Source organism: Mus caroli, chromosome 19, assembly GCF_900094665.2.
Source record: "Mus caroli chromosome 19, CAROLI_EIJ_v1.1, whole genome shotgun sequence".
NCBI lineage: Eukaryota > Metazoa > Chordata > Mammalia > Rodentia > Muridae > Mus > Mus caroli.
Genome location: NC_034588.1, coordinates 14,561,290 through 14,581,858, shown reverse-complemented (window position 1 = coordinate 14,581,858; position 20,569 = coordinate 14,561,290). Strand labels below are relative to the sequence as shown.

Below are 20,569 nucleotides of genomic sequence, written 5' to 3'. Positions count from 1 at the left end.
TCACCTGACTCCAGTAAGTCTATCAGTAGCCAGTATTAGGGCCGGATTTGGCTGATGGAGAGAAACCAAATATATCTATTTGTGAGGTATTGGACTTAGGATGACATTTGAAGAAAGATGAAGACCCTACTAGAAAAGCATGTGGACATTTGGTGACAGGCTAATTTAGATTTAAACTCTGGTCCCATCCCTGCCTGGTCCCTCCTCATATTTCCATCAGTAACTTCTTACTAACTTACTTACCTGGTATCTGTGAGGTGGGGTTTAATTAAGTGAGCTATAAAGCACAGGTCTTTTTTGTTCCGGGGTAAATGGTAAGGGTAAGGGACCCTTTCAAGTCCAATGAAACAAGAACAGATTAATCAGCCACATCAAGAGACAAAAGCAGGACAGGACCCACAGAAAATTAATGGTTCTTTGCAACAGTGTATCAGATAGGAATGTCCATGCTCTAACATCTCTGCCTTCATATTCCAGTTCCAAATACTTTGAGTTAGCTTTCATTACTACTTCCAAACATGATCTTCACACCCACGGTGTGTGTGCTTTCCACCCCAGGCTGCCTCCTTGCCTGGTCCTAAGCAAGGAGACTATTACTCACCACCCACCCACTCCTCATCAAAGGCTCTCCATCTAATCTTCCCTCGAAAGGCATTGGTGGGGAGGGATTTGAAGAAAACAGTTTTTCTTTGTACCTATTTTCTGGGCTCATGTAGACAAATTACTTAAGGGAAAAAAATCTAAAATATGGGAAAACCTTAATGTATAGTGTAACAGGTATAAATGTTCTAGCTCATACTAATGGTGTCTCCAGGGTGGAAACAAATTTCAAGGTAAAAATGCCAATAGTTAATCTTGGTTGAAAAGATATGATCAAATATATTGTATGAAATAAAAAGTAAAAGTCCATAATTAATCGTTACAAGTCATGCGAAAGAGGATCTGAAAGAATAGCAATTTTTAGGTGAGAGCCAAAGCTTTATTTATTAGATAATACCTATCTCCTTTAGAAATAAGATGACATTTCCCATCATTCTAGAAGGGCTTGTTTTCCCATCCCCCTTCTCTGGTGCGACTTTTTTCTCACCAGCCACCGGCGCTTCAGAGCCCTCATACTCACTTGATGATGCTCTCTGGAATGTGGATGCAGTCCATGGGGATCAGGCCACTGAGCTCAGATAAGCTAGTCACATATTTAATTTTACTGCTGAATTTTGAGCTGGAAGAAGAAAAAGAAGAGACTTAGATCATCAGTCACTACGCTTCCCTCCTAAAGCTGCTGTCTTTCCCCAAAAGCCTTCTTGCAGTTCTTTTCTATATTATTATCAGTGGGGACAAAACCCAGGCTCTAACACATGTAAAGCATCCACTCTGACCTATACCCACATCCTGAATTCTTGATATGCTCAAGGTTGACCCAGCATGCTTGCTGAGCAGAAAGGATAACATTACCTCAGCCATTGTTATGGGGTCAGCACTGCTTAATAACTGTTTTGTAATATTTTTAATTTATCAGAAGTTCATTCATAACTACTACATCTCCACCATGCCTCTAACCCTTCCCTCCCCCTCACAAACTAATTTCTTCTTTATTATTGTTATATGCCATGAATAACACATATATGCATACATACATACATACATATATGCATACATGTCAATTAGAAAATACTAGGAATTGCCATTACTATTTTTTAATCAACAAATGTGTGTGTGTGCATGTGTGTACTTCATGTATATAGCAAGTGTTCTGAAGTACCAAGTGCTTTGTGGAACTGCTAAGTTGTGCTCGGTAACACATGATACCTCACATGTTCATTTTCTTTTATTTAGGTTTTTTATTTTAATTTTAGTTTTTTGTTTGTTTGGTTTTTTTTAGTGAGAACATTTTGAGGCTAACTTCTTAGAAATTTGAAAGCATAAAACATGTCTACTAATGCTGGCCATCCTGCAGTATAAGCACTCCCTTGAACATCTTCATTTTTGAACTGAAATTGTGTGCCCTTTGAGTATCTTACAACGCCGGCGCCTTGAATTTACCAGTCTACCTCTGTGAGTACCATGCCTTCAGATTCCGCACACACCTCACCCTCAGCAGCCATGCTGGATTGGTTCCAGAAACCGCCACCCAATCCTGCATGCCCAATGTTCAATGGTGTTAAAGTCTGTTCATAAAATACTGTAGAATTTACACATGAATTATACACACACACTGAAAATGCTCTCTGAAAACAAGAACAAAAAGCCCAACAAGAAAAAGCCTGTGTATGTTCAGGGATGTTTAATATTTTCCAGAGTAATTTATAGGTGATAGCAAAAGCTTTATTTATTAGATAATAGTTAAGATTTCCTTTAAAAATAAGACGCCATTTTCTATCATTCTAGAAGGTACTGTATTCCCCTCTCCCATTCTGTGGTTGGCCGAGTCTGCACTTGCAGAAGTCACAGATACCAAGAGTGGACTCTAGGAGGAAATTGTGTACTATTTCACCAGGCACTGTTTTACATGATTTATGGGAATTAACTGTTTTTTTTTTCTTATTACATACATGCTGGTGAGAGGGGAGGGTCTTTCCAATACTCAGTGGGGGGAGCCTGGAGAAGCTGTGCGGTCTAGCCTCAGAACCCACAGTCCTGAGCATAGCTAGCTTCCCCATCGTCCTGGGTTAAGGCTTAGTTGCCATCTCTGTTCATTCATTTTAATAAGCAGAATTATTTTGAGTACTTTCAGACCACCAAGTTTGATTCTGCTTTAAAAGCATGTGTAGATTTACATGCCTCTCAATTTTTCAAGTGTAACTAAAATAACTTCTTTACTTTTTAAAATATTTAGTTAGAAAGTTCATTCTGGAGAGGTCAACATTCGAAACTACATCCCAATAAAATTAGATTTGGGTTACGAGCAGTCTGGAACAACGGCATCATCTTAGATGTGTGTACGTGCATAGCTGTACCTGGAAGGAGCCGGGTGACACTGAGTGGAGACTTGGTCTCTGGGGAACTGGTGGTCGGTTGGTCAAGGGAGAATCTGGCACCACATCAAACGATGAGATGCACTTCTGAAAATGTGTTCTCTTCTTACTAGTGTAATTGCAAACTAGTTTAAAGATATTCCACTCTGCTTGGAGTGAATTTGCTCAATGATCTAAAATTCTTTCATGATTTCGATGAGCCTCTTGATTGTGTGAACTGCCTGTTAATTGACTTTTTAACCATTCCTCCTGCTCAGTATACACACACACACACACACATACATATATGGAATTAATGTTTTACTTGTGGCTTTTACCAGGGACTATGACTTATAAGCAATCCTCCTGTTTCCAACATACTTCCAATCTTCCAGCCAAGTCTTGGGTCAACATATATTCCCAATAACACAACACGCTATATGGGCCTCTAAACTACTTCCTTTGGGGTTTGGCACAGACTGGAGTTCTACTAAAAGACTAAGCAGACAAGTGAGGAGGAAGGCAGAGACACACCCCACCCCCTCTGATGATTTGTTCTCTGGAACAGATAGTTTTCCACACACTACGCTCTGCCCTTTGTGCCTCCTGCCTGCCCTTTCCTCTAACTGGATTGCTTTGCTTTGTAATTTTGGAGTTTTGGCTTCTTTAAAAAAATACACAGAAATATTACAAGAATAAGTTTTCATTTTAATCCCAGGAGTGGGGATATGGGGCTGCTGCAGATTGTCCACAGCAGCTGACTATGATTTGCCTCGTGCTCTAGTAGGGGCGTGATTGTTGCTAGCAGCAGATACAGATAGTTTCTGTAATTGTATGGCGTTTGGAATTCTGGGGGCTTTTCAGAGGCATGATGGCTTGTTGGTTGATCACTGTTGGTTGTTGCTGGTCACAGTTTAAGTAGTTGTGCCCAAGGAAGAAAAAAAAAGAAAAAAATGATTACCTTGATGGCAAAGATCAAACTTGCCCCCAAGGAACTCAATGTCTCTAATCAGCAGTTATTAACATTTTCCCCTTTTCTTTCTATGCTTTTTTCCCCTCCAGTCTAGTGGTAGGGAGTTGAAAGGTTGGAGAAAAGTGGAAGAAAGAATAACTCACAAAGTTCAAATGGCAGCTACATTTCTTCTTACTTTCAGCTAGCTAACCTACCTAGTCCCTCAAAAGTCACCTTGAAGATAGCCTAGATACACACCTCCCAACCCCTTGCTTTATACGAATTACCCTCAAACTCATCCTTACCTAGAGATATCACCCCCACAAAGTGCTTCCATTTCACTTTACATGGTCACTGCCCACTTAGCTGCCTGAATCCATAGCGAGATTTGGAGCTCCTGGAGGGCAGCCATTGAGTTGTGCAAGTTCTCGGTCATCTGTGACTAAGGGAATGATGGGTATTTGGCTCAAACAAGGAGCTCATTTTAAAAACTGCTTCTCATATACCTTCACCAAAGATGTTGCTCTTTAGCTATGGTGTGTGGCATGTGTGTGTGTGTGTGTGTGTGTGTGTGTGTGTGTGTGTGTAGCCACAGAAGAACATCAAGTATCCTTCTCTATTAGTTGTTTCTTCTTCTTTTGAGTCAGGATCTCTCACTGAAGATAGAGCCTGTGCTTTTTCAGCTAGGCCAGCCACCAGAAAGCTCTGTCTTCCAGTCTTTGTCTCTTCTGATAGGGTTATAGGAGTTTTCAGGACCACCCCTTGCTTTTTTATGCATGCTGGGATCTGATCTCCAGCCTTTGTGCTTGTTCAGTAAGTTCTTTTATCATGGAGCCATCTCTCCAGCTCTGCTCATATAGTTTTTAAGTGGCTGAAGAGAACGCCAACCAACAATAGCTTAGTGATCAGAAATAAAGTTTGACTGGGTCACAGTCATTTACTTGTTTCTACAGTGTCTGTGGCTGATAATGGCAGAGACCATATTCAGATAATGTACCTGAAACCAAGACCAGAGTTATCAATAAGACCTAAACCACTGACTATTGCTTTTGGTCGATGGTTTAATTATTTCTTTCACTAATTTATTTATTCACTTTACATCCTAATTGTAGACCCCATCCTCTCCCTCCAATCGTATCCTCCCACCATGATTCTCCCATTACCCCTTCCCCTTCTCTTCAGAGAAAGGGAGCCTTCCTCCCCTACCAATTTAACCTGGCACATCAAGTCTCATCAGGACTAAGTGCATCCTTTCTCACTGAAGCCAGACAAGGCAGCCCAGCTAGGGGAAAGTTATCCAAAGGCAGGCAACAGAGCCCAAGTCAGAGACAGTCCCTGATCCAATTAGGGGACCCACATGAAGACCATGCTGCACATCTGCTACATATGTGTAGGGGCCTAGGTCCAGACCAAGCATTCTCTCCGGTTGATGGTTCAGTCTCTGTGAGGCCCCATGGGCCCAGGTTAGTTGGTTCTGTAGGTCTTCTTGTGGTGTCCTTGACTCCCTGGGTTCCCACAAACGAAACCTTCCTCCCAATCTTCCACAAGACTCCCTGAGCTCTGCCTATTGTTTGGCTGTGGCTCTTTGCATCTGTTTCCATCAGCTGCTGGATGAAGCCTCTCAGGTTAGAGTTACATTAGGGTAGTTTAATTCTATTTGTTTTATAGTCTTAGGACTTGCAAATTACACATGGCAGGCACATGAAGCCACTGTGTGCTAAACCATTATCATTTTTAAAATTCATACAGCAAAAAATATTTTATTTATTAAAAAGTTTTACATTTACATGATGACCTAGGCCCATAATTCTAGTATTCAAGAAGTTGAGGCAAGGCTGGGTCTGGTGGCACATGACTTTAATCCAAGAACTGTCAGGAAGCAGTGACAGGAGGAGTTTTGTGAGTCTGAGGCAATCCTAGTCTACATAGAAATCTCCAAGATAGCCAGGACCATAAAGAGAGACCCTGTCTCAAAACAAAACAAAACAAAAACAAAAAACACAACCAGCCAAACAAACAAAAGCAAGACCCCCCCCAAACAAAAAAACAACAAACAGACAACAAAACAAAAGAAGAAGAAAGAAGAAAAAGTGGAGGAGGAAGAAAAGGAAGTGAATGAAGAAGTCAGTGTTGATATTGAGGCAGGAGAATTTCAGTCAGTTCAAGATTGGCCTGGGCTACTTACTAAGTCACAGGCTAATCTGGGGTATAGAGCATGACCTTATCTCAAAAGGCCCAAAACTAAAACTTGTTCTCTAAGAGCTGAATTTGGGGAGCTGGTGAGATGGATCCTCAGTAAGGGTACTTACTACTGCCGCAGAAAACCGAATTTGGCTCCCAGCATCCCATTTATTAGGTGGCTCACACCTGCCGCAACTCCAGCTCCATGGGATCAGATGCCCACTTCTGACCTCCACAGACTCGCGCTTATGTGCACATACCTATACAAAACTCCTTTTTGCACTTTTGTTTCTTGTTGATTATTTGGGAATCTTACATCAATACACACCATTATTTCTGTGTCTACCCCTCCACCCATGACCTCCCTTTCAAAAGAGAAGGAGAAAGAAAAGAAAAAAGGTCCATTTATTGTTGTTTTTGGTTTTTTGTTTTGTTTTGTTTTTTGTTTTTCGAGACAGGGTTTCTATGTATAGCCCTGGCTGTCCTGGAACTCACTTTGTAGACCAGGCTGGCCTTGAACTCAGAAATCCGCCTGCCTCTGCCTCCCGAGTGCTGGGATTAAAGGCCCGTTTCCATTTATTGTTGTTGATACACTCACTGGAGCATGGTCAAACTCCTTGTGGCCAGCCCCACTAGGGAAAGTGAGTGAAGTCTTTCTTCACCTGCACCCCTGCCAGAAGCCATCAACTGTTGAGTGCAGCTGGCTGGGAAGGGTGCCAGCTCTCCTGTACCCAGGCCACCTCTGGTGCAGCTGTGCTGTGGCTGGAGAGGGGTAGGGCTCATACAAAATTTTAAATAAGCTTTTGGTATTTTTAAAGCTAAAATTTGGGCTGAAGAGGTGACTCATCAGTTAAGATCGCTTACTTCTCTTCCCAAGGATGTGGGTTCAAGTCCTAGCACCCGTGCGACAACTAACAACCATGTGTAACCTAGTTCCGGAGACTAGACACCCTCTTCTGACCTTCTCAGGCAAAACATGCATATACAGAAGATAAATCAAAAATAAATAAAACAGAAAGCTAGAATTTTAAAAGCTTATCTGTGTACATTGATTCTTACTCTCTTATCAAATCATTTCTGTAGTTAATAAGTACCTTTTTATATACTTTGCACTCTATAATATTCAAAATACCATCCCCTTTCTCTGTGGGAGGCATACATGTGCCACAGAAGATAAATTTGGGGAACTGGTTCTCCCAGGTCACCTTGTTGAGGCAGGATCCTATTTCTGCAGGTGCCCTACTCCAGGTCACTGGACACAGACTTCAGGCTGATTCTCCTGTTACTATCTCTTACAGGAATGCTGGGATTACAGATGTAGACCACCACATCTGTTTGGTTGGCTGGTTGTTGTTTATTTTTGTTTTGTTTGTGATGTTGTTTTGAGAAAGGATTTCCCTATGTAATGGTCCTGGCTGTCCTGGAACTTTTTCTGTAGACAGATTGGCCTCCAGCTCACAGAGATCCATTTGCCTCTGCCCCCTGTGTGCTGGGATTAAAGGTGTTTGCCACCACATCTGGCCATATCTGGTTTTTAATGTGGGATTCTGAGGTTTGAACTCAGGTCATCAAGTTTGGGCAGCAAACACTTACTACTGAACTACTTACTGAATTACTTCACCAGCCCACATGCCATAAAACTGTTTTAAAAACGCAATTCATCAGATCCCTCATATTTTAGCCAGCAGTGCATCTGTTGCCAGCAGAATCCTGCTACTCTATTGTTAGAGTCAGGAATGAGAATGCTAATAAATATCATCATAACAATATTTAGTATTTTAATTTTATTAAAACACCAATCTTTCTAAAACAAAAAAGCCTGGAAAGTACAATGAAAAAAAAAAACAAAGCAACACAGCTCCCTTATTTACATGTATACACACACACACACAAACACACACACATTTTGCACTTACTTATTATCTACCTTGATGATATGTGAGACTCTATTCTATTTTTAAAGGTTTCTGGAAAATAAATACTGTTTCAATCATTTGACTGTTTCAAGTTTTACTATATTATGAACCGTGTCTTATTTTCTTCACATCTCCAAACATGAAGCCATATAGTGCCTAAGTCGAGTGTTAAATATTCACTGATCCATCCCATAATTAGCCTCCAAACAATGACACCATTGCATACACTAGCAAGCATTTGCTGAAAGGACCCTGATATAGCTATCTCTTGTGAGACTAGGCCAGGGCCTAGCAAACACATAAGTGGATGCTCACAGTCAGCTATTGGATGGATCACAGGGCCCCCAATGGAGGAGCTAGATAAAGTATCCAAGGAGCTAAAGAGATCTGCAACCCTGTAGGTGCAACAACATTATGAACTAACCAGTACCCGGAGCTCTTGACTCTAGCTGCATATGTATCAAAAGATGGCCTAGTAGGCCATCAGTGGAAAGAGAGGCCCATTGGACATGCAAACTTTATATGCCCCAGTACAGGGGAACGCCAGGGCCAAAAAGTGGGAATGGGTGGGTAGGGGAGTGGGGGGGGGGAGGGTATGGGGGACTTTTGGGATAGCATTGGAAATGTAATTGAGGAAAATACGTAATAAAAAATATTTAAAAATATTTTTATATCAATATTTTACTTGTATACATTAATAAAATTCATTGTGTATTAAAAAAAAAGAATATTCACTGAATAGAAGCAGCAATCCTTACATTTGAGCCCAGTACAACTCTCGAAATGGCCCCTCAGATGCTTCACCCAGTTTTGGTGCCTGCACAGTTCTTTCCCAGAGGAAATGACACACTTAAGGCCTGCACTTTAGTCCTTTCTAGCCTTTACCATCTCATGTCACCCAAATGTTCTATTTCATACAAAAATAACGAATCTCTGTAAAGTATTGGCTCATACTCCAGTGTGGCATGGAACTCACCATTCACGGCCCACACCTGCGGAAAGTAATTTAGAGGCCAGACTTTGCAATAGTTGGAGAAAATACTTATATGAAATAAATAGCATCTTTTTAAAAAAATAAGTGTTTCCTAAAGAACCCTATGGCCTAAAACTTGTAATCCTTGTGCCTTCGAATCCTGAGTGCTGAAATTACAGGTGTGTGCCATCACACCTGACCCTTTAAATGAAGACTCTTGATGCATAGTACAAAGTATCTTTCCAGGAAGGCAGAGGGAAATTGAGTTTCCCTGGATTCTCTTAGCTTAAAAGCCCTTGTTGTGTACTTTTTTATTTTTGTACATTTTTGCATACTCTGAAAAGACATCACGCAGTCATCTTATGACTATCACAGTTATACCTTATAAAAGGCCGAGTCACCGCTAGGATTGTCCTGATGAACCATGATGGGTGGACAATGATGAATGACTTCAAATTCTTGCGCAACCTATTTTGAAAAAAGAAACAATTCTATATTATTGCTAACTTACTTTCCAATAGAAAACAGACCCCCAAATATGGATATATGCAGTTCTGGTGAGGGCTTCTTAGGAAGGCTATTTCTGATGTTTAGAATGTCCAGGATTAATTTTTAAAATGCCGTTTATACGTTTTCTCTCTCTCCTCAATCCTATGTCTGTGCACACATGTGTGCATGCACGTGTGTGTGTGTGTGTGTGTGTGTTCACATGCTTGGGTGTGTGTATAGTGCACGTGCATTCCTGCAGAGAACCCAGTTTCTAGTGTTACTCTTCAAGAGCCATCTACCTTGTTTTCTGAAACAGTCTCCCACTAAGACCTGGGGTTTGCTGATCAGACTCTGCTGGCCAGCCAGTGAGCTCCAGGAGTCTGCTTGTTTCTGCCTTCCAAGAACTAGGCATGTAAGCACGCACTACCACACCTCAGTGATTTGTTTTACCTGAGAAATTGAACTCAGGTCTTTGTGCTTGCCTGGCAAGCACTTCATAAACTAAGTTATCTCCCTAACGTCCTGAAGTGGCTTTTGAGACATAACTTGACACTTATGTCTCACTTCTCCAGCAGTGCAAATGTGAAAGAGAAGGGTAATATTTCTACAGCAGACAGATGTATAACAATTGCCCTATTTTTGCTTCATGATGATTTTAAATTTTGTCACCTTTACCTTGGTTAACTTGACAAGAATATACTCTCCAACGATTTTACTATTAATTTATGTTTTATTGATTTTGGTTTTGAGACAGGAACTTGTGTAGCCCAGGCTGGCCTCACACTCACTGGGTAGCTGGGATGACCTCCAGCTTTGGATTCTCTTGCTGTCACCTCAGGAATTCAGGGATTATAGTTTATATGCAGGTGATGAGACACTGCACACTCTAGCACTCTTCCAAATAAGCTACATCCTCTAACCCTTGATGATTTCTTTTCTCTGACTAAGCCTTGTTTTGTTCTTAAATATAAAGAAAATCAGCCTTTTTAAAATAATTCTTGGTTTTCAGGCACATTTTTAGTATTAACAATGCTATTTTATTATTGTTAGATCATAAAAGGGATTTTAGTCAAAGGTACTCTCATGGCATTTATGAAAGAAGCCTCATCTAATGGGATGTAATACATATTAGATATCATAAATGAGTAGTTGGCTTATGTTAATTTTCCTATATAGGACAATAAAGTTCGTCTGAGTCGAGAGGAAGGATGCACACAAAGGCAGTGCTGGGCTAGCAGTCACTGAATACTGAACTAACACAACAGTGTTCTAAGCCATCATTGCCCTAGTATAGAAAACAGTAGCCGGGTCACATGACACCACTGAGACTCATGGGTGCCTAGGTTTGTCCATTCAAGTTGCACCAACACACCTTCAATCTAGAGTGGATCAGGTCTGCCAGCTTCAGGATGACAGCCAGCAAAATCCAGGAAGGAGCAGCTTTAAGCATCACACAACACTTCATTAATATTTTGACAACTTGCTGCTTCACGAATGAGTGACCTGGTATCTCTAAGATATGCCTGTATTATATAGGCTAAAAGAGAGCTACTCGAGAGATCCTGAGGTCGTCAAAACAGTGGTTAAATGGCTGCAGCTACATACCGTCTGTCAATCATCTGGTAGCATTTCTTCATCCAGCCTAGTCCTGGCATCTTCCTCCTTGGGGTTGCACCATTTAAGTACACGATCATGTAGTCTTCAGCAACCATCAGCTCTAAGGTACTTATTACATATCTGATCGCAGGAAGGAAGAGAAATGTTTTCAGTTCCCACATCAGAGATCTCATTGTATTTACACTGTAATTAAGTGACATTCAAATTACAGGGTGAAAGACACTGAAGAACAGTGGTACGTGGTCTCTTTTCCTTGAGAACAATGCATCACCATTGCCCTTTTATTTGTACATGGGCAGCCACCCTAGAAAAATATGTGGGTTTAAAAGCCGACATTAAAAAAAATAATAATATCAGCAATGTTATCAAACATTAAGGGCAACTCAGATTAACCAAGGTCAAGAGTCAGTGAAGGCAGGTTTTCCTCACCAAGACCATGCTATCAGAAACAAAAACAATCCTCTGCCCAAAGGAAATGTCAGGCAAGTTTTAACTACAGGCCAAACTGTGCTCATTTGCTTAACCCTCTATTCTATGAACAAAGTTCCCTAGGGCAAGGCTCTGTGACTGAAGTCCTACTGGCTTCTTATCAAAGGCTCAGGCTAGGCCATACACCCATTCAGTGAAAGACGTTTGTTATCAGTCGTCACGTGCCCGCGGAGGTCAACCCAATCACCACTCACAGGAAAAGGTTTTCCATGACATAGTGGTAATCCGCCCGGCTGCTGTCTGGCAGAAAGCAGGCAGCAAACACAATGATGGCATTCAGACCGTCCCCATAGTATCCTGGGGACAAATGAGAAGATATGTGTAACTGAGTGAAATCCCTTAACAAGCTCACATTGCTCATAACCACAGAAATCTGAAGTCTTGCCCGGCGTGTATGCATATATATGCACTATATCATAAAATGAGCAAGCATAGTGAGGGGTACCCTATACGTATATACACATGTATTTATCTTTTAGTGGTTAACATGTTAATATAGAGTCTTGTATGTATACTATGAGACAGTTTGACTCATATGTCTCTAACTTAACACTGATTTACAAAAATGCTAGTCTATATAAAATTTCATTCTGATGGCTGAAAGAGGTTCTGTTAGACCTATATTGATTCTCTCTAGTTTGAGATACAGTTAACTGCGACATTTAGTCAGTGGATTGCAATATAATCCCAGACCCATACACTCCAGTAACCAGGGCCTAGTAGAGAGACATGCAAAATACCTTAATTTTGATTTCCAGGCCTAGTCATTTGACTGTAGTAATCCTGGATTCTCTGGATATAACAGCAAGTGCAGGAAGATGTGGTAACTTCTGGCTAGGCCCAGAATAACAACACCAAATTCACAGCCTCACAGCTTAGAGAAAGCAGTGTACTAAAAAAAGGGCCTACCTAAATTCTCTGTGAGCCCTATGAAAATATATGCATGTGGGAAAACTTGAGAATCATTTCCGGATGAGCTGGGTGGGAGGTGGAAGTGCTATTTGCAGGTGGAGCTGAGAAAAACAATATCTGTGAAAGGCAGGTAAATCCACCATTCAAACTGCGAAAGTCAAAGAACATAGATACACCCCAGGACAACATTCTCATCTTCTGAAATAGCTGACATAATTTTAGCATCTCTCCCACAAGCATTCTGTTTCATCAGAGCTTATCTATCTATCTATCTATCTATCTATCTATCTATCTATCTATCTATCTATCTATCCATACATACATACATACATCTGGTGTTTGAGTGTGACAAGTGTACAAACATGTCCCCTGGCCCCCTGTGGAGGTCAGAGGACAATTTGTAAGGGTCAGTTCTCTCCTTCTACCATAGGAGTTCTGGTCAGGAAATACATGTCACCAGGCAGGTAGAACCCTTAACTGCTTAGCCATCTCACCAGCCCATCAAATATTCCCATCTACATACTCAGTAGTAGTTTACATTATATGGTTCCAACCTTGTAGTCATTACATAAAGATAGATGCCTTTGAGGCTTTGAGCAGGGCAGGACAAGAGTACCCCAAGGCCTGATCCCGTTCTCTCAAAACTCAAGCGTGTTTTATTTTCTATAGTGTGTGGCTATGGTTCTGGTGGGGATGTAGCAGGCAAATGTTGATGGTAGATTGGGATGGGTTCCCCATGATGTCCCTTACAGAGATACCGATTATGACTCTACCACCAGCAAAGCGGGAGGAAAGTGAACTAAAAATGCTTGTAAGCGTGACTAGTTTGGGGTGTTGTACAGGATGGCTTTGTTTTTGCTTTTTGTTTTTGTTTTGTTTTTGTTTTCTGCTTTTGCCACTTATCATACAAGATGCCGCCTATGTCCATATTACATCTGGTGTAGCATATTTGTGAGACAGCATCCCCTCAGCCTCCCTCTGGTCTTGCTGCTTCAAGTCCATGATTGCCATTACGTAGTTATCTCCCAGCTCCTTCTCAGAGTGTTAGCGTGAAGAAAATCTCAAGAGAGTTCTTTTATGCTGGAAGTTCCTGTTTCAAACAGTTTTACTTCCAAGGACTCACAGATAAATGGAAATCCGCAAGGGATGCTGACGTGAGCTAACATGAAGACATACAGTTCAGACAGCACAGGAGAACATAAGCATCAGACACAAAAGGGTTGATGCCACAGTCCCACTGGGAGAGCAAGCACAGACCATCTTTCCCAACACAGCTGTCAGCCGCAGGCGTCACCTCGCTGAGATCAGGGCTATTCCATGAGCTTTTCTGCTTCCGGGGGATCCCTAAGAAATGTTATGTGTGCTCAGAATGCCGTGGCATTGCAATCCCCGTACCGTCTAACAAAGGAGCACACAGGGGCGCTGTCCACATGAGCCATTAGCTTTGTATAAAAGTTGCTGAGTTTACAAATAAAAATGACCCTAGGCACTTCGAGTAGATGAGCTGTAAGAAAAAATGGGGCAAAATGAAAGGGAAGAAAATAAGGGGGGATTGCAAGAACAGCAACAGAGGAAGAGGGGGATTTTCACGAGAAAGCCTGTCCCCTAAATTGTGAACTGATATCTTTGGAGTGAGGCTTTGGACGTGCTTGAAAAAATAACTGCTTACCAGTGAGACATGGTAGCATATTCTGGCAATCATAGCACTTGGGATGCTATAGCAGAAAGATTATTAGTTCAAGGATGCCCTGGGCCGTACATCTAGTTCCTATCTCAATAAAATAAAATAAAATAAAATAAAACAAAATAAAATACTTATGAGTAAGAACAGTAACTAGAATGAGGTACTTTTCTCTGTAGTCCTCTATACAGATGCTTTCTGGGACCAGCTAACCCCTCATCTTCTGTCCCAAACCATGCCACTGTTCAGGTAAAGTTGCCTGTTGGTAACAACAAAATTCATATGAAATTTTGTTTGCCTGTCTATTTATACTGGGGATTGCACCTAAGTCCTGGCATAGACTGTGGCAATGTTCTTCTGCTAAGCCTCATCTTCAGTCTTATTTTTATATTCATTTTGAGTCAGCGTCTCAATAAGTTGCCCAGGTTGGCCTCCAATTACTCTATAGCCTAGGAAGCCTTACATTTAGAATTTCCCTGTCTTAGACTCCCAAGTAGCTGGTATCAAAGGCCTGGCTTGGAGCGTGGTTGTTTAAATATTAACTTGTCAGATGCTGTTCTTATAAACAAGAGGCAGGCATAAGATGCATGTTCTGGTGGCAGCCAGGGATGGGTGGGTGCCAGCAACTCCACCATGGAGCCTCCTGCGCCCCTATGGAGCAGTGATGGCAGACCTTACCTGAGGTGACCCAAGAGGCATGAAAGAGATGTGACACAAGTTTGCCGGCCAGCAAATGGAATGGAGAGAGAAGGAAAGATGTCACGGGTGCAACAGAACACACACACACACACACCAGCCAGCAAGGCTTCTGCTCATGCTCTCCAGGCTTGTTTGTCCAGCAACACTGCAGAGAAGGTTACCTGAGTCTCCTAGAGTGAAATAAGAGAAGTAAAAAGAGAAGAAGAAAGGAAACTCTTTGTTAACGTCCTTCAGTATGACGGCTCTTGGTTATTCAGTGACCTTACTCTCAGCTCTACCTATAAAAACTATACATATCAGGTCTGGCTTCCATATGATCCCTTGGCATGGGCTATGTAAAACCATCCATCACGCATCTTGCTTTTTTCTAGTGGTGGTAGTAGGGGTGTTAAGCAGATGACAAGAATGTTATTCCTGGGTCCATAAGATGTGAACATTGGCAACACAATCTGCCTCTTTCAGCAGATAGAGTAGCTGAGGCCAGAGAACGCTAGGGGATGTACCAAGGTCCGAGACCCTGAACTGTGCACAGGGTGCTCGTGCCATGGTTACCAAATCTGAAGAGTGAATTATAAACACAGCTGTGAATCCTGGGCAGCCTCTGACAGTGGGTCAGTTTCTCTAAGCCCTTGGTTGCTCCCACCTTGCAGTTTCCTGTGCTGAACACTGTCCTAGCGGAAGTTTCTCTTGGGACTGACAGGAAACATCTTCAGAGCAAATGGGAGCTCAGAAGCAAGACTCTACTGTGTCTACTGTGCCGTCTGTTTTGACATGTCCCCCAGAAGCCAGGCTGAGGAGCTTGGCTGGATGCTAAGATGCTGTGTTCCCACAGAATTCAGGAGAGTGGTGTGAGTTTCCAACATGGAAGACTAAACTTTGTCAAATTCAGAAGTAACATCTGAGCGATTCTGACCTAGAGCACAAAAGCTGCCCAGCATGTAGGGAGAGGTGGCTTCTTGATAATGGGTGGGCCGAGGGGACAGCCAGAGGCATATTCATGCAGCTGGGTGCTTGGAGGAGACTGAGGCAGAGCCAGGGAAAGGAAAGGTGGCCTTCTCTTCAACACAAACTGATTCACTCAGACAAGATCCAAGTGCACACAACACACTGTGGAGAGGAGCCAGTGCCAAGGGGGGGAGGTGGCAGGGATGGAGCTCAGCAAACGAGTTTCCTCGGATCACAGATGGACTTTACAGAGACCATGGCAGGCAGAGACAGTCTTCACCACCAAGTGTACTCCTGGTGACCACTCTGGCCTGATTCCAATGACCTGGACACCAGGACACCCAACTCACTTGATTTGACTGAGCTTCAAAAGACAAATAGGTGATTCCACTGAGGTATTAAGAGGTAGTTTGGCCTTACAGTGACAGAAGAACATGAGCCAGCCTTTTCATGACATGGGCTTTAAGACAGAGAGCCAGGAAAAAAAAAAAAAAAAAAAAGACAGAGAGCCAGGGGAAGCATGTCCGGGCCTCATCTCCAGGTGACTTTGACTTACTCTGGCAGACTTTTCTATATTTTCCATGCATTTTAGAGAAAGCCCAGTCAGCCATTCTGTAGTCAATCTTTGTGAGATTTGTTTGTTTGTTTGTTTACTTCCCAAAGTAAACAAAACAAAACTACCAGAGGGGCACTTTGAAGCAAGGAGGACTTCTGTGAACACTGGAGAAGGATTCTGGTTTTGCTTCATATCCCAGGCAAGGGCTCAACTCTACAGTCCTTGGCTACTCTCAGCAAGCTTTGCTCAGCATCATTCCAAAAGACTGTGGGAGAGATGAGATTCCTCTCAGAGGATCCTACCCCTGCCCACAGCAGCCATCCCAGGGCCACACTGCTGTTCTAGGGCATACAGTAAGGCAGGAAATAGAACGGTCTGGTCAATGAATCCTAAGGGTATCCTTGTCTCTCAGTCAATCAGTTTCCTTGGGTGGCCCTGGTGCTCATGGGAGGTAGTGATACATGAGAAGGAAGGTGAGAGATGCATTGTGGGAGGGATAATTGCCCAACATAACTGTGTGCTCCTTAGAAATCGAATTCTCTTGATTTGATGAAGTATCAAGAAGGGCTAAGGATACAGCTCAGTGGTGGAGCCTTTACCTAGCATATGCGAACCCCTGGTTTTAGCCACTAGTGCTGAAAAGCAAACCCTTAATGCACTGCACTAGTGAGTTTCCTAGTTCTCATTAGGGTATAGAGAGCACCGACAGCAGCAGCTGTCTCATGAACTGGCACATTTTCACGGATGTCTAGGTGGTTAGGGAGGTGCCTTGAGATGACAGGACAGGGACACATGCAGCAGACAAACCAAACAGCCACTGATGTTTTCTGAAGTCAACAACATTCAATGCAATGTCTGTGCTCATCTGACTTTTTTTTTTTTTTCTGAATCTCCAATTGATCAAAGCCACATGGGTGCCCGGAGCCCTCAGGTAAAACACTGGACATACAAGACACACTTTGCCCTCTGCTGGGTCTCTTGCCAAAATGGAGGTTTTGATGGTGATTAGCTTTTGTCTGTTCCAAATTTAATGTGGTTCACAGGTAAACAAACTTAGCGTAGGGGAAGTAACTATTAGGCTGAATCTAACAAGATGAGTCAGAGCCTCTGTAGAGGACAGGCAGCCACTCCAGGTCTTATAATCACTCTGGGGTTCTAAGCACTGAGAACTCAGCTGGACCCGCATTTGTTTCCCAGTGAAAACTAGAGTTGGCTTCTCCCACTTCCTGGACTCGAACAGATTGAGTACCTCCGTGAGAAATGACTCTCCTGTAGGGTTCAATGACCTTCATGTCAATCCGTTGCTCCTGCTCCCCGATGACCACCGTCCTCCACAGCCGGTTGTCTTCTCGCTCCTCTTCAGCCGTATACTCTGGAATAGACTCTGACTCTTGACCAGAGCTTTTGTTGGCCGTGGGATCTTCTGGAAGTGAAGCACAGAGCAGGACTTCACAGGAAAAGCAGACAGGAGACTGGATTGTAAGACACCTACTTGCAGAGACACCTACTAGAGCTGCATAGCACCCATTGTTTCCTTAGGGCCGGGCAGCAGCCTGACCACACGACACCTACCTTATGGACTGATTGATGAACCAAACCATTTCCTAAGGCCATGCTGAAGTAGGAACAGTTGAGGTTGGAGTTCTAGTACCAACCTTGTTCATGCTGGGTAAGCACTATAGGTCTTTCTGGTTGGGTGATATCAGGCCCAGGTGCCTTTGGCTTCCTTGGTCCTCCTTCCCCCAGTTGTTTGGACTGTTTGAATGCCTTAACTTGATGATGCTCCCAGGCTTAGACCTCTCCTGTAAGTCTCATAGGACAGGGATGAAGCTCCTGTTCTGTTGTGAAGCTAGGACATATGCTTATACACAAGTCTGGTAACACTCTCCATGCATTGTTTCAAAATATGCTACAGCAAAGATTGTAGAGTAAATGAGACACAAGCAGCTTTGTAGACTGGAAATTTTGGGTTCACAAAGCAACAACAGCAGCAAAAGTCCCACTGAGTATTCTTTGGTAGGAAATTTGTTCTTATGCATTCAAAATAATCATGTTGTTTATTAAAAGAATAAGCTGCAACTGCTAACTATTTTCACTAGAAGTACTGGTAAAGATTAACAAAGGGTAGTCTTCTTAGCTTTAAATGATCTAAAGAGAAAGGTTATCTATATCGTCTCCCCTAGTTCTGAGATATTATCCTTCATATTTTTATACAGTGGAAAAAGACCATTTAAATTACACTGTTCTTGGTCTCAATCTTCCTGTAGCATAATGATAGTAACAGCAGTGCTGTGCTTCCTACCCACCGGCACTGGGTAGGGCAGCAGGTATTAAACAATAGACCAATGCAGAAACTGTTAGTAACAAAGCTAGCAGCAAATACAAGCCATAGTGTGCTCTGTAAACTCTCCTAAGCTACTGACATGCCTTGGGTGTGACTCTCGGTCTGAAGAGGCTGTGAATACCTTGGGCTTGTGGATCTTTGTCTGAGCCACCTTTAATACTCACTTCCCTTGACATGCCCCACAGTTAGTTTAGAAGCCTACTCAGAACACTCACACTCTGGGAAAGTGAGTGAGCAAAACCAGGAAAGCTTGAGCAAGCCCTTGGAACTAGACACAGCCTATGAGGACCCACAAACAACGTTGCATCCTGGAAGATTTGGCAGTCACTAAATATACACCAGTACCTAACTACTTAGTACTGGAAACTGAAGGTCAGCTGGGAAGCCCTTGCTCTTTTTGCCAACACCAACCGCCATACCACCCACAGAGCCCTGGCTCATTCTGGTCCCACTATGTTCCCAACAGCACTCAGCAGCTTGTCAAGGATGCGAACACCATGCCACCTTCATTTGTCTGGTATTTCACCCTTTCTCCTTGAGGTGGGAAACTTGGCTGTTAATGCTAGCTCTCTCGGCTAGCATCTTCTCATCTTCTCCCTGACACCTAAGAACTCTAGGTTTAGAGTATGTCTAAAAGAGCATGGTATATCTTCTGATGCCCATGTAGACATATGCCCACCATTGATTTAGGAGCATCCCCACACACACAAACCCTTGATGAACTCACCATGCATCTAAACTTTGGTGAACTCACTGCCCACCAAACTTCCTACAGTGTTCCCTCACTTGCTCTAATCCCTGGTGATCTCTGTAAAGGGATGGGGAAAGGTATGTTGTGTGTTTGTATTTGCATTTATCTGTTTTGTTTTTTGGGCTTTTTTTCACACACTTTGTTGTTTTGGGGGGAGTGGTTTTTTCTTTCTTTTCTTTCTTTGTTTTTAATTTTTTTTAAATTTATCAGTAAGTATATTTTAAAAATTTCAAAATAGCAAAAACTCTTTGAAGTTAAACATTAAGAAAATGCTAATTTCAAGCACACTGAGAAAAAATATCAATGCTATTTCCATGATGTTTGTAGAACACGATTTTAATATTTTCAACTGTTAATATTCAACACACATAAGAATTATTTTAAGATATATTTCATTGTTATGTCTCCCTTTTCACTTCTGATTTTATTAATTTGTATTCTGTCTCTGTGCCCTCTGGTTAGTCTGCTAAGGGTTTATCTATCTTGTTGATTTTTCTCAAAGAACCAGGTCCTGGGTTTGTTGCTTCTTTGTACAGTTCTTTTTGTTTCTATTTGCTTGATCATTTCCTGCTGTCTACTCCTCTTGGGTGTATTTGCTTCTTTTTGTGCTAGAGCTTTAAGGTGTACTGTCCAGCTGCTAGTGTAAGCTCTCTTCAGTTTCTCTTTGGAGGCACTTAGAGCTATGAGCTTTCCTCCTATCACTGCTTTCATTGTTTTCCATAAGTTTTGGTATGATGTGCCTTCATTTTCATTAGATTCTAAAAAGTCTTTCTTTCTTTCCTCCTCGATCAACTTATCATGGAGTAGGGCATTGTTCAGCTTTCATGTGTATGTGGGCTTTCCCTCGTTTTTGTTGATATTTCAGACCAGCCTTAGTCCGTGGTGATCTGATAGGATGCATGGGATCAGCTCAATCTTCCTGTGTCTGTCGAGGCCTGCCCTGCGACCAATTACATGGTCAGTTTTGGAAAAGGTACCATGAGGTGCCAAGGAAAAGATATATTCCCCTGCTTTAGGATGAAATGTTCTATAAACATACTTCAGAGCCGGGCGTGGTGGCGCACGCCTTTAATCCCAGCACTCGGGAGGCAGAGGCAGGCGGATTTCTGAGTT

General features: G+C 42.4%; 1 protein-coding gene across 4 annotated transcripts in view; it reads right to left on the bottom strand.

The window, feature by feature from the left end:
* Positions 1 to 20,569, bottom strand: part of Prune2 (prune homolog 2 with BCH domain) — a 261,664-nt gene that overhangs the window by 13,094 nt on the left and 228,001 nt on the right. For 2 of the 4 annotated variants that reach the window (XM_029472616.1, XM_029472618.1), the window contains exons 12-17: positions 17,611 to 17,784; positions 15,022 to 15,030; positions 11,763 to 11,865; positions 11,068 to 11,199; positions 9,355 to 9,441; positions 1,121 to 1,219 (exon numbers count right to left, since the gene is read on the bottom strand). In XM_029472616.1, the coding sequence (XP_029328476.1) occupies positions 1,121 to 1,219; positions 9,355 to 9,441; positions 11,068 to 11,199; positions 11,763 to 11,865; positions 15,022 to 15,030; positions 17,611 to 17,784 (604 nt within the window). The remainder of the gene's footprint in view (positions 1 to 1,120; positions 1,220 to 9,354; positions 9,442 to 11,067; positions 11,200 to 11,762; positions 11,866 to 15,021; positions 15,031 to 17,610; positions 17,785 to 20,569) is intronic. The other 2 variants (XM_029472617.1, XM_029472619.1) reach the window with 1 other exon arrangement.